The sequence below is a fragment of the Malaclemys terrapin genome, chromosome 6 (assembly GCF_027887155.1).
Source record: "Malaclemys terrapin pileata isolate rMalTer1 chromosome 6, rMalTer1.hap1, whole genome shotgun sequence".
NCBI lineage: Eukaryota > Metazoa > Chordata > Testudines > Emydidae > Malaclemys > Malaclemys terrapin.
The window spans coordinates 122,189,967-122,204,705 of record NC_071510.1 but is presented as its reverse complement, the minus strand read 5'-3'; the positions used below and the strand labels follow the sequence as shown (position 1 = coordinate 122,204,705).

Sequence of the window (14,739 nt, the reverse complement as noted above, 5' to 3'; positions counted from 1 at the left end):
CTTTTTCCCCTACCCAGATTGGATTACCAGCCTGCACCTGGCCTTTCTGCTTCTCTGCACTTCTCTTTTTGCTCCTAACTACAAATAATTCCGCAATCTACAAGCTGCCACTCTGCAAAGTCACTTATCCAGAAGCCAACCGAGTCTACTACCTGAGAATGAAAAGAAGAGAGCAGAAACCCACTGGTGATTAGCCAATACAAATGGGATACACTTTGTGATCCCCAATGTAGCTGCACATATTGATCTCAAAAGCACATGAATTAGAAGTTTCCGTACTATCTGTCAAACACACACACACATCAGCAATTCACGTCTTCAACAACTAGGTGTTGTGCTATGAGGGCTGAGGTTATATATATCATATTTTGGAGGAAATATTTGTTCCTGATCTGAGTCTCATAAAATGCATTCAGGTAACATAATGGGTGTCTTACAGATGTATATGATACTAATTTGAAACAAATTATTATTATTCGTAGTAATAATATTGTAGGAGCTAACTTTTATTTTACATTTGCCTGGTAGCACAATAAGGACCCAAACCCAGCTAGGATTTTTGGATGCTGCCATAATAGAACAATAATACTGTGAGAAGAACCTTGTAATGAGCTGTGGTTAAAATCAAGAGGAAGTTTGTTTGTAAATGCAACGGAAAGACTGACTGACTGATTTACTCTTTTGGCATCACATAAATCTTGTCTAAGCCCCAAATTCCATAATTAAATCCATAATATAAATTGTTAAAATACTTATTGAATTCATCATCTTTCTCTGTAGTCTGCTGTCTTTTCCTTATTTTACATTGCAGTTAAGATATTCATATTTCCCCTCTGTCATCAGATTAAGGAAATGACTTACTTATAATTGTGTTGGCCATTAACACCATCTTCTCCATCATAAAAATAGAATAATAACAATCTCCAACAAAAAAACCCACAAAAGTATGTATCCATCTTACTTGTGTTGTACCACACATCCAGCAAGGAGCAGCAGAGGGAAGAACAGGGACTTGGAGGAAGACTGTGACAAATGCAGTTACTGTTATTTCTTTTCTCTCTACCGTCCTATCAGGACAGCAGAGGTAATGAACAAAAGCCAAGTCAAAGATTCCCATTGGATTGGTCCCCACAGCTGGCTGACCTACTTAACCAGATGAAGCACTGGACTTAGTGCCAGTTGTGGGTTATTCCCTGGGCATGGCTCTCTATTGCACTGTCCCTTAGGGGGATTATTAACATGAGTGCAAAATGAGTGGAGAAGAGAACTGGTGTGGAATTTTTCAGCACAACATTTTTTGTTGGAAAATGCCGATTCATCAAAACCAAAACTTGTTGCAGAAAAGGGGTCTGTTTCGATAAATTTTTCAACTCAAAAATTTTGAGAAATAAAGTTCGGAAACTATCAGAATGGTTTGTTGCCATATTGTAAAAAATTCCAGTGTTCTGGTTCAAAATGACTCTTTATTTCAAAATGCACACTGACTGTAGTAAAAAAAAATATTTTAAATAAATGGACAAAATTAAAATGTTTTGAAATTATGAAAAAATGTTTCACATGACCAAAAATATTGAGGGGGGGGGATTTTCAGTTCATGAAATTTTGAGATTTCCACTTTTTGTTTTGATTCATGATGGAACATTTTGCATTATCTTGAAAATGTTCACAGGCTAGGAAAACCATTCCCCTCCAGATCTTGTCCAGAACGCTACCAGAACAGAATGGCAGCATTTTGGACCTGCTTTGCCCTCTCTTCACTAAAAAAGGCTTTGTGCCAAGCATAAACATGGACCCAAGCGGGCTTAAGGACTAAAGTCAGATCCTACAAGATAAAGCTTCACCTAAAAACTGAAGGAACATAAGGCTTAAGTGAAATGAAGAAGCAGAGAATGAGCTGATCTCGTACACCTCCAAATGTCCTTGAAGACGAGGCAAACGAAGAAAAATCCCAGAAGGTTTCTGACAGTGTTAATCAAAACTCTTCTGTCATAGTTGGCCAAAGAAAGTCTAAGACATATTGGAGCACACACAACCTGACATACCTCCCACTGACATTACATTCCCCCTAGCTGAGATCCCCTCATAATTACCCAAACTGAAAACTTAGCCAGCACACTAGGGTTCACATGGCAATAGTTGCATGGGCTCTTTAATGTTTGTAAAAGGTCCAGACGTCTGGCTTATGTCTCATCTGCAAGGCAGAACCTCCAACAGCACAGCACTAATAGTGACCTGGTTCAGTACCAACTCAGCTGGCAGAGTTCCACTGTGATGCTGGCAGACCTGTTGCCAGCTCTTGCCACGGCTGTAGGCCTTAGCCGAGCACAGACAAATTCATTACAGGAAACCAGTCTGTTTCACCTGTGTGTTAGTATGATTCAGATGGGTATTGGACTGGTAACAATGTGTTTAGTGTTTAGACTTTTTGAAATGCTTGTAAGTTGCTGCAGGCATTAATCCTTATTTATAATAATTTTATCGTATGCTGTAAGGTAATATTTAAGTTTGGCTTCCTAACTGTAAAAATTTTGCTGTGAAACTGTGAACCCAGTCAGCAGGGATCGTTTCCTGTCCATTCAGAGGGCCTATCAAAACTAAATGGGCTATTGTGGGATATCACAATGCAAATAATATTAATTGCCCCTCGCACAGGAAGAGGCTACATGCAAAAGGGCTCATCCCATTTTCTTGAATTCTGGAAGAAGGAAATAAAAGTAGCTAACAAGAAAAGTTTTCATCTTTTGCTGTTTGGACTCTTTTCTTGATTAATAAAACCTTAGATTGGCTACAAGAGTTGTCTTTGGTGTGAGAACTAAGGTACGACTTGATGCTGAATAAGTGACTGGTCTCTTGGGACTGGGAGCAACCTGAATATTTTGTAATCTTTGGTGCACGGAATCCAATTATCACTAAGTCCCCCTTGCCTGGGTGGCAAAATAGACTGGAATGCCAAGGGGACTGTCTGTGACTCCCTGGTAAGACTGGTATAGTACTTTAGGAGTTCACACTTGTTAGTGGGCCGGTGAAATCTAATTACAGAACACACAACCAGCTTGGGGGTATCTGTCCCGCTTCTTGACAGTCTGCCCTGAGGCTGGCATTCCTGGTCGTGAACCACTCCACACAATGTGACTGCCACGTCCTGCAGAAAGCTGAGTTTGGCATAGATGTCTCCCCTGCAAAGCCTGACAGCTCTGCCTAGCAACTGAGTTCTGATGAGATCCTGGGCTAGATAGAGCTGCAAGCAGGGAAATATTTCTCCAAAAAAGGAAAAAGCATATTTGGTCATTTCAGCCCCAGTTCTGCAAAGCTATAAGCAGCGTGGGGCATGGGTCACTTGCTGGAAGATTCTCTGCACCTTGAAGTCTTTAAACCATGATTTGAGGACTTCAATGGCTCAGACACAGGTTTGATACAGGAGTGCGTAGGTGAGATTCTGTAGCCTTCATTGTGCAGGAGGTCAGACTAGATGATCATAATGGTCCCTTCTGACCTTAAAGTCTATGATTCTATGAGTAACTTTAAAGAAATATGTATCATCTTGTTGAAGTCCATGGAGTATGCATCCGAAGAAGTGGGCTGTAGTCCACGAAAGCTTATGCTCTAATAAATTTGTTAGTCTCTAAGGTGCCACAAGTACTCCTGTTCTTCTTTTCACCTCTATAATGTGATTTGTGGAGCCAGAGCTTTCAGACTCTTGGCTAAGGGCCTTTTGACTCAAGTATTATCCACGTTTGTCAGAGAGCAGAATGCAGTATTGTAGCTGGGTTAGTCGCAGGATATTAGAGAAACTAGGTAGGTGAGATAATATATTTTATTAGACCAACTTCTATTGGTGAGAGAAGAGCTCTGTGTAAGTGTGAAAGCTTGTCTCTCTCAGCAACAGAAGTTGGCCCAATAAAAGACATTACCTCACCCTCCTTCTCTCTCTAATATCCTGGGACCAACACAACTATAACAACACTGCATACAATGTTAGAAAGAGATTGACAAGTAAGAGATGCACCAGAGGTTACATAGAGGTGACAGCAGCCCACTTTAACAGTCAGGAAAAGTGATGGTTTACAGGATTTGGGCATTGTTAGAGCACTTAAATTGAGAGATTTACATGTCTATGAAAGCTGTTAGTTTCCAGTGTTTAAACTGAAATCTACAGCACTGGAAAACTGTGTAGTAAAGGAGAGCTTTCTAACAGCCGGATGTTGGGCATCTCCTGAAAGGGTCAGAGTGCTCTCAGCTCAGCACCTTGCAAGATTCCCTTACGCATGCAGGAAACCAAAAATGACCAGAATTTCACTGCTAGGTCTGTACAGTATGAAAGGCACATATTTGATAGCAGCACTGAAGAGCACAAACATCACTTAGTGAACTCTGTATGAGATTCACTTAATAAACCAGTGGCATCTCCCTCTCTGTGGCCCCAACCCAGCAGAACATTTGTGATTCTTTCCAAGACTCCTGTGCCCTGAAATGTTCTGGATCGCCGTCCAATGGCAGGCTAGCTGGTTCAGTAAGAACGCTGGCCTGCCAGGGAAATTGCATCCATGTAGAATATAGCATGATGGCTACTATCAGCAAAGCCACCTGAGAACTGGAGAATTCAGTCCTGTGGTGAAAGGATGCCAGTCCCCTTAAAGTCAATGGAATTTCACTGAGGCTGGATATGGCCAATGGTGTTTGGATGCAGCCTATTTCGACAAATTCCCTTGCCTCCAGGTACACAGTGGGATCCCAATTTAGAACTCAGATACACACACACACAGAATACTCGGTATGCCGATGACACTAAAAGGTTACTCAGAATGAGGAGAGAAACAGAATGTTATCGTTTGTCACGTACAAAGCTTCCTACCCAGAGCAGTGCAAGAATCACTCATTAAAAGGTGAAAAGAAGAGAGAATAATGAAAAAGCATACTGAGGAGGAAAGAGGTCTGAGGAAAGCAAATAAGCCTCTTGAGAGGAGAATCCCAGATATTGCCTTAAAGACAAAGGAGAGCACCAGAATCGCTGAGAGGAATTACCTGATTAGAGGAGTAGGAGAATTTAACTAACACCTGTTTTAGTAGAGCTTGTTCGGCGATGATGAGAGGTAAGTGTATGATATGCTATAAAGAGCACATCTCTGGGATGATGTGCTGATTAGCCATCATTAACATCTTCATATATGAACACATGCTACCATTGCTCCCCCAGCCACAATCGCCCACCACCAAGGCAATGCACCTGTCTCTTGCAGAGCTTTGTATTCCAAGGTGCTTTGCCCAAGGTGAAAAATGCAGTTGTGAACATTTAAAATAAAGCACCAGCAAATCAAGAGAGAAGTTAAGAGCTCCAGGCAATGAAGGAAAGAAACCAGTCTTCAGCTGAGATTTAAAAGGCGATGGAGAGCTGACGTGGAAAAGAGCTACAAGGGTTCAGAAGCTAAAGAGAAGGTGATTCTTGCCCCAGGAGTTGCTAAAACAGGACGAGCTTGTGCTTCCTTCAGACGTGAACTGATATAGCCCCAGGCCACCTAGGGATGCCCGCCCAGAGGGACAACTACAATAGGGAACAGTGACACCGCACCACCTTTGAAAAAATACCCAAAGCTGGAAGTTTGCGTGCTACTGAGGCAACTGGCTGTGGTTTCATAGGATGATGGGGGAAGTGATGAAGAAGCTGTTGGGAGCAGAGGGGCACAAGGCAATAGTCTGACAAAGTGGGTTGGACTAAAGGCCGAACTATCAGTGAAAGGGGGGTGAATCCTCTTGAAGACTGAGGGAAAAGCCAATCTCAGTCACATTGGCAGAGGGGTGCATTACAATGGAATTGTGTTCTTCCACCCAAGAGCACAGGGAAGGGATCATCTCAATTTAGTGCTGCAGACAGAGATGCTTTGAAAATCAAAGGTAGGTTTCCAAAGGCTTAAGTGGCACTTAGGCACCTGACTTCCACTGAAAGTCTTGTATCCTTGAAAATATACCCCTTGGTTCAGCCACAGGGGACACATAACAGCCAGCCCCTGGAGTATGTGTACACGTCTATGGAGAGTAACCCTCCACTGGGCGGGTCTAGACCTGCCCCTAAGACACCTGAGGGGCCTCTCTTTTCCCTTGCACTTTGGACACACTTGCACAGCTTGTCATCCCAACAAAGCATCATTGAACTGAACTTCATTGGAACTGTACCTGGCTCTTCTCATCCTCAAAGCACTTGACAAGTATTAACTAGTCAATCCACGTCACGTTTCTAGGAGAGAGGGACTCAGACGCCCATTCTGCAGAAGATGAGAACTGAGTCAGAGAGGTCAGTGACTTCCCCACAAGGCCAATGAGGGACTGAGTGCAGGAGATGGGACTGAAACTCCACTCTAACCACAAGACCACACCTCTCTTCTGCCTGATTGTTTGTTGCATGTTATTCTTGCTTGCTTCCTCTCATTGCATCACACTCTAAGGGTTTCCCTACACTTGTACCTTCTGTTCCCCTTTTTTAAAATGCTACTTTCTGTAAGTAGCTAAGATTTCCCTCTGTGCCTTTCCCTCAGCATTAGACAGTCCCAGCAGACATTTACCTTCTCATGTTGCTTTCTTTTCTTGCCCATCAGATGGTGTTATGGAGGAACATTCAATTGAATTGGAAGCGGATGAGTGCCAAGGAGATAGCCAGCCAAAGCAGAGGAACTTGTTTCAATTCGATCAGCAGTCTACACGTTGGCCCGTGCGAAGGAGAAGTAAAGGTTCTGCTCCATCTCTTCCTGTCTTTCCTCTCTCACATGATCCTGGGCAGCCCTGATAGCAGCGCTTGAGATTTGCAAGCGTGACCCAGATATTTTCATATTTTTGAGGGGAGTTCATAAAAGGAGTCTAGACCTCTTCCCCATACATTCTCTTAAAACAACACTTCTCTATGCAACTGGGAGCCTGGGCTGTCTAACAGTGAAGGAAGCCATAGTAACCAGGAGGATGAATAACAAATTTGGGTGAATTATTGAGTGCTCAGTTGAAGACACTTTCAAGAGCCAGGTGCTCAGCACTTTCTGAGCATATCAAGTTGTGTTGTCGCCATGTTGGTCCCAGGATATTAGAGGGAAAATGTGGGTGAGGTAATAAATAATAATAATATTTACATCACTCACCTTGTGTCTCAGGTTTGGCACCTAATGCCACAAGTTGCTTGAAACTCTTCGTCCTCATCCAGATGCCTTCGAAATTAGGTGTTTCCAGATTGCTCCGCAAATTCATGTGCCCTACTGCCTTACACCTCCTCAGCTTTCTGATGTTCTGTAATTGTCAGGATAACAAAAGTATCCTCATTTTGGGGGTGGGCTTCATTTGCTATTAAAGGTCCCATCACAAACAAGGAGGATTGTTTCAATTTAGATGAAAGAAAAGAGTTTAAACAGGGGACCCACAGCCTACTCAGCTGTAGATTGGCAGAGGCCCTGGAGGTTTTTCGCTTTCCTCCACAGCATGGGGCAGGGATCGCTTGCTGGACGATTCTGAGCAACTAGAAGTCTTTAAATAATGATTTGGGAGTTCTACAGCTAAGTCAAGGGAGAGAATTCTTCCAGGAGTGGGTGGGTCAGGTTTTGTGGCCCGCATGATGCGGGAGGTCAGACTAGATGATCATAATGGTCCCTTCTGACCTTAGAGTCTATGAGTCTATGAGTTACTAACTTTGGAGTTCATAGGAGTCTCTTGCAAGCGATGTTGCTGCCGCTGGCATTCCGAAACCATATCCTATTGACAGGATTGCTCCATAGTAATCTTACCCCGGAGAGAGTTTCATAGATTGATATGAAAGGGTATAGGTGCAGTGAGGAGGAAGTAGAAGTTTCTCCCATCAAGATGTTCCCACTGGGAACTAGCTACCTTGGGCCATCACGATTCTCAAGTACCTGTGGCTTTTCGTATGAGGTTTTGGAGAGAGGAACTCAGATAGATGATTCATCTCTACTAAATTACAGAGACAAACCTAGTGCAGAGAGATGTCTGCAACCTGGAAGGGAAATCCCATTTTGATTCTCTCACCTGCTGATATGGCTACAATGGCATAGATATTCCCATAGCTCAGGTACTTTTATGGGGCTCCTACTCCCGTGATAGCACTGAGATCCACTTTCTTCACTTAAAGAGGTAATGGGGTAGCTTTTCATAGGGATGAGGCCTGGCCTCCCTCTTTGGTGGGAAAAATTTGTGCTTATGAACTTAGCAGACTCATTTTGTGCCGCTGAGATGAACTGCAAACATGATGTAAGCGGGGGAATGGTCCCGCTATTGTGAGGAACTTTCCTGGCTTAGACAGTACCCCAGTGAAGTGGGCTACAAAAGGATCTGAGTCCTCGCTCCCACTTCCTTTATCCAGAGGCCTGTCTGACCTCGAGGGCTCCCCTTCCACTCTCCTGTGTGGCAGAGTCCTTGTAACCCCAACCAGGCTGGGCCCAGGATTCCTGGGGGGCTCGACCTTGTCGTGGTCACTTAAGGCACAGGCTGGGGTGTCCCTACTCCAGGGTGCTCTCTCTGCGCTGGATGCTTCCCTGACCCACTGATCATTACGTACAGTTCAAAGCAAATACAATTTATTAAACAGCCACTAATTTAAAAAAAATAAGGAAAAAATGGGAAAGGTTAAAGGAAAACTCGTCACCCTGCTCTGTGGCATGGGGACATCCCAACCAGCATCTCTGGATGTCAGGGCAGTTCACAGTCTGTTCCTCACAAGTCCCAGACCCCTTCTCAGGCCCTGGCTGTGCTGCAGGGACGCTGCGGGTCGGACACTTGCTCTGGTGGTGGCCACAAGCCCTCAGGTTCTAGGTGGCAGGACCCTTCTTCCCAGCGTCGTCCCCACCCCATCGGGGTTATGATCCCCCTCCATGTCTGGCCTGCAGGGCCCCTTGGCTGGGGGCATCTCCCTGCACTGGGCCCACTGCACAGGGTCCCCCCTCGCTCTGCCCAGCTGCTCACCGCACCCGGCTCCGGACGGCTCCAGCCTCAGCTCTGGTGGCTGCAGCTCTGCTCCCAGCACAGATCTGCTCTCTGGGCTGCTTCTGTGACTCCGCTCCCAGCTCTAACCTGCTTCTTGGGCTGCTTTTCTGGCCCCTGTGGCTGGCCCGGCTCTGCTCCCCAGCCCAGCTCGGGCCCCTGCTCTCTCCTTAGCTCGGCCCCACTCTGTCTGACCAGGCAATCCCAGCTCACAGGGAGGACAGGACCCCCTGGCATCCTGACTCCCTGATGTGCCTGTCCGCCCTGTCAATCAGCCTGACCTGGAGCATTGGCCTCTCCCCATTGTTCCTGGGGACTGTCAGTCTCAGGGTCCTGATTTCCCATCGACCCCTCCCCTTTCTTTTGGTACTGGGAGCTAGCCAACCAAACACCCCCACTGAGTGTTAGTAAGGGGACAACAGTCCCTTTACAATGAGCACCTGACTCAGACCCCTAGGCACAAGTATTCACATTTGTGCCCACAATTGAGTTGCAGACGGAAAATGCAAACGTAAAAATATAGGCTGCCATTTTGAATATGTGGCCTAACATGGGGCATTGAGGAGAGAACCTCTTTAAGAAACCCCCTAGCCCCAATTCCAGCCTCCAAGTCCAGTTAACGTATAAACATGGGAGCTCTTAGGTGCCTAGCTACCACACCCAGATTTGGATGTCAGAAAATATCATGATTGGTCCTGCTTTGAGCAAGGGGTTGGACTAGATGACTTCCTGAAGTCCCTTCCAACCCTGATATTCTATGCTTCTATGAGAAAGTTAGCCAGGATACACCTACTGTTTCAGAATATACCACTAGATCTTTAATCTTCATTTGCATAGTCCCCCAGACACAGGCAGAAAAGATTTCAGTTTAATGTGAACAGAACCCTCAACTGTGGTGACATCTGTTAATAAATCAGCCATATCAACTATGGAGGCTGAACATACATTCTTTGCACAGCCAGAACGGCTGCTCATATCAGCTCATTTTATAAGTCCAGAAAGAGGTAGCTGAGGAGCCCTTAAAATACAGATCAGATTTATAGAGCTGGTCAACAAATGCTAATTATTTTCACAGGAAATGTTTTTAAAATAATTTCCTTTTTAATTTTCCGCCAAAAAAAATCAATCTTTTGATGCAACCTTTAAACCAACACCCCCGATGTTTTCTGTGTTCAAAAACTGGGGAAAAAAAGGGTTTTGCTAAGTATTTTCAGTTTTTAAAAACCAAAACTTTTTCCTGAAACCAGAGCAAAGCTTTTTTTCACTTTTTGGCTCGTTTTTTTTTTCCCTGAGAAACTAGAAAGTTTCAACCAAACTGAAAGCTTTCTGAAAGAATGTTGACCAGCTCTAAAGGTGCAAATGATCCTAGAGATACTCTCTGCTGTTTAGGTGCAAAGGTGATTTAAAAGTTCAAGATCACGGCTATCCTCCCTGGAAAGAGAAATATTTTACAACAACCATCCTGAAGGAAAGTTATAATTGAAATGCTATTGTGATATACCAACGGTTTAACAAGTAATAATGCATAGCCATCCTGAGTGACTTGGAACGTGTGCAGTTTATGCACATCCACCATGAGAGGGAGGAATTTGAGGTGCAGTGAGCAAATCTATTTCTTCTGTACCTACAGTTTTTGGAAAAGTTGAACATCTGGATAGACAAAATGAGGATCAGTTTTTCCCTCCACACCAACAACAGGAGAATGAATCAGCTGTAAGTACTGGAGCTACCACTTTTCTGCTTATTAAAGCCGCGTTAAATTAGTGCAGAATTATTTGTGGGGGTTTGGTTAAAAATATATTATGTGGGCATGAAATCTAAAAAGAAACTGCAAAAATTTATTTTCAATTTCACAAAGCCGTGAGTTACACTGAGCTTTGATACTCTGTCATTTCAAAGTTTTACATTGTATTGGTGCCTTTTCCCATTGGGATCCCATTTGAACATCATCCTGTCATCCCTCTGCCAGGCGGTAGCAGATGTCCAGGGACTTGCAGGCCAGCTTCCCAGTGGAGCAGAAATCAGTGGCATGTGGTCTGAGTAGAGTCTAAGGCTACGTCTACACTATGAGCTAGGGGTGTGATGCCCAACTCACGTAAATATACTTGTGCTAGCGCAAGTATAAATAATAGCTTAGCTATGCCAAGTACAAACCCGCCTGAACTACAGAGGTATGCTTCCCGTGCTACCGCGGCTACACAACTATTTACATGCACGAGGTGGGAATCATACCCCTAGCTCAGTGGTCCTCAACCTTTTCCAGGTGGTGGGCACTGAACGACGAGCCACCGAGGACCGTGGCCAGCGGACAAGCATCTGCCAAAATTCCGCTGGGATGCGGCAACGTCAAGAGGCGTCGCCGCCGAAAATCAGCGGCATCTCTTGACGCTGCTTTTCGGTGGCATTTCGGCAGATGCTTGTCCGCTGGCCAGTACATGGGTGCACACAGATGCCCCGGCAGGCGATATGGCACCCGTGGGCACCGCATTGGGGACCACTGCCCTAGCTCATAGTGTAAACATAGCCAAAGTGTAATATACACACCACTCCTGAAATGAGATGGTCAAACAGCATGTAGGGCAATCCCTTCCTCCAGGAATCTCAGCCCAGCACCAATGTCTGGTCCCCAGCAAGCAACTCTCTCTCAAAGATTGACTCCAGTCACAGAGAGCAAACTCTCTTGCTGCTCACACAGCTCCCCTTCTCCTGAAGATGCCTATAAACCTAACCTTGCATAACCTGAAACTAACACAGAATATCTTCCCATAAGCCAAAACTTGCTCACACGCTAAGAAAAAGAATTTGCATGATGTTATATGTCAGCACCCCCTGATGATTCCTGCCATCATAATATTTTAAAATAAATCAAAAAAACTTATCAGTGGCTTTGAAAACAAAACAGCTTGCCATTTGAGAACTGTAATAACATTCTCTCCTTTCCTGAAGAAGGATCTGAAGGGCAACATGGCTCCTGAAACCAAAATCACTGAAGAGAAAAGCACTAAAAATCAGAACAGAGGGACAACAGGTGTGAAACGCGTCAGCAGAGCTGTCTCCTATATCAGGGGAGGAACAAACATGTCTGGAGGTGGGTCTAAAGGTAAAGCAATTACCAGTCACAACTATTGACTAGTTTCAGAGTAACAGCCGTGTTAGTCTGTATCCGCAAAAAGAAGAACAGGAGTACTTGTGGCACCTTAGAGACTAACAAATTTATTAGAGCATAAGCTTTCGTGGACTACAGCCCACTTCTTCGGATGCATATAGAATGGAACATATAATGAGGAGATATATATACACACATACAGAGAGCATAAACAGGTGGGAGTTGTCTTACCAACTCTGAGAGGCCAATTAATTAAGAGGAAAAAAAAAAAAAAAAAAAAAACTTTTGAAGTGATAATCAAGCTAGCCGAGTACAGACAGTGTGATAAGAAGTGTGAGAGTACTTACAAGGGGAGATAGTCAACGTTTGTAATGGCTCAGCCATTCCCAGTCCTTATTCAAACCGGAGTTGATTGTGTCTAGTTTGCATATCAATTCTAGCTCTGTAGTCTCTCTTTGGAGTCTGTTTTTGAAGTTTTTCTGTTGTAATATAGCCACCCGCAGGTCTGTCACTGAATGACCAGACAGGTTAAAGTGTTCTCCCACTGGTTTTTGAGTATTTTGATTCCTGATGTCAGATTTGTGTCCATTAATTCTTTTGCGTAGAGACTGTCCGGTTTGGCCAATGTACATGGCAGAGGGGCATTGCTGGCACATGATGGCATAGATCACATTGGTAGATGTGCAGGTGAACGAGCCCCTGATGGTATGGCTGATGTGATTAGGTCCTATGATGATGTCACTTGAATAGATATGTGGACAGAGTTGGCATCGGGGTTTGTTACAAGGATAGGTTCCTGGGTTAGTGGTTTTGTTCAGTGATGTGTGGTTGCTGGTGAGTATTTGCTTTAGGTTGGGGGGTTGTCTGTAAGCGAGGACAGGTCTGTCTCCCAAGATCTGTGAGAGTAAAGGATCATCTTTCAGGATAGGTTGTAGATCTCTGATGATGCGCTGGAGAGGTTTTAGTTGGGGGCTGAAGGTGACAGCTAGTGGTGTTCTGTTATTTTCTTTGTTGGGCCTGTCTTGTAGGAGGTGACTTCTGGGTACTCGTCTGGCTCTGTCAATCTGTTTTTTTACTTCAGCAGGTGGGTATTGTAGTTTTAAGAATGCTTGATAGAGATCTTGTAGGTGCTTGTCTCTATCCGAGGGATTGGAGCAAATGCGGTTATATCTTAGAGCTTGGCTGTAGACAATGGATCGTGTGGTGTGTCCTGGATGGAAGCTGGAGGCATGTAGGTAAGTGTAGCGGTCAGTAGGTTTCCGGTATAGGGTGGTATTGATGTGACCATCGCTTATTAGCACAGTAGTGTCCAGGAAATGGACCGCTTGTGTGGATTGATCTAGGCTGAGGTTGATGGTGGGATGGAAATTATTGAAATCATGGTGAAATTCCTCAAGGGCTTCTTTTCCATGGGTCCAGATGATGAAGATGTCATCAATGTAGCGCAAGTAGAGTAGGGGCGTTAGGGGACGAGAGCTAAGGAAGCGTTGTTCTAAGTCAGCCATAAAAATGTTGGCATATTGTGGGGCCATGCGGGTACCCATAGCAGTGCCGCTGACTTGAAGGTATATATTGTCCCCAAATGTGAAATAGTTGTGGGTGAGGACAAAATCACAAAGTTCAGCCACCAGGTTAGCTGTGACATTATCAGGGATACTGTTCCTGATAGCTTGTAGTCCATCTTTGTGTGGAATATTGGTGTAGAGGGCTTCTACGTCCATAGTGGCCAGGATGGTGTTTTCTGGAAGATCACCGATGGATTGTAGTTTCCTCAGGAAGTCAGTGGTGACTATTGACTAAACAGTGTGGCCAGTTGTTTGACTACACTTGTGGTTCATTCACTAGTAGTATTTCTAGTATGGCTTTACAAGTTACCAATCTCTTTACACATCACTGAACTTTAAGTTTACCCCACATGTTGTGCCAGGTTGGAACCTGTCTATACTTTCCCATCCCTCATTTGAATGCTACATTCCAAGTGTTGATGAGCCATAACAGGGCTCCCTAACTGTGCTTGGTACAAAGTATTCATGAATCTTTACTTTGACAAGTTTTCTATTTTCTAATGCCAAAGCTGACTTCAGCTTTGCAAAGTTCTGTGGGATGTTTGACATGGGTGAACAGAATTTGTGGGAAGAGCATAATGCATTTAATTAATGTAACCTTGCAATACCCATATATGTAATGTATATTATATTAATACCATCCACATAATATCTATTAATGTGTATATTACATCGAACATGGCTTGATCATACATGTAGCATGCTCTTAATAAGGGGAGATATGTTGGTGCAAGTCTCTAGGGGAAGCGCCAGCAGTCTTTGCATTCTAGGATTGAGACTTGCAGGGGGGAATAACTTGCAACACCCTTTTCTGCCTTCAGTGGTAGCCACCTCCACCAGCCAGGGTGTCTATGGGACAGAGTCATGGCTACACCTACTCCCTGCCCAGTTACTCCCAAGGAGAAGCATCTGGAGCACCATGCGCTTTGGGCAGCCCTCGTGGGCTATGAAAGGTGTGGGAGAGGACAATCTTTACCCCTTCCTATAGCCCTACACAGTCACATTAGCCAGAGGCACAATCTAGAGTTACACCCACACTAAGGTCCTTTCCTGCTGCTCTTGCTCAAGTTAAGTAGTCCTGTTAGCATCTGCAGTTTGACTTGC

At 44.4% G+C, this 14,739-nt stretch overlaps 1 protein-coding gene across 9 annotated transcripts in view; it reads left to right on the top strand.

Annotated features, from left to right (window-relative positions):
• Window positions 1-14,739, top strand: part of LOC128839830 (urea transporter 2-like) — a 419,837-nt gene that overhangs the window by 388,550 nt on the left and 16,548 nt on the right. For 6 of the 9 annotated variants that reach the window (XM_054033130.1, XM_054033136.1, XM_054033131.1 and 3 more), the window contains 4 exons: window positions 18-186; window positions 6,588-6,719; window positions 10,595-10,677; window positions 11,911-12,064. In XM_054033130.1, coding sequence (XP_053889105.1) covers window positions 18-186; window positions 6,588-6,719; window positions 10,595-10,677; window positions 11,911-12,064 — 538 coding nt within the window. Of the gene's footprint in view, window positions 1-17; window positions 2,710-6,587; window positions 6,720-10,594; window positions 10,678-11,910; window positions 12,065-14,739 lie in introns of those variants that run through there. The other 3 variants (XM_054033134.1, XM_054033135.1, XM_054033139.1) reach the window with 3 other exon arrangements.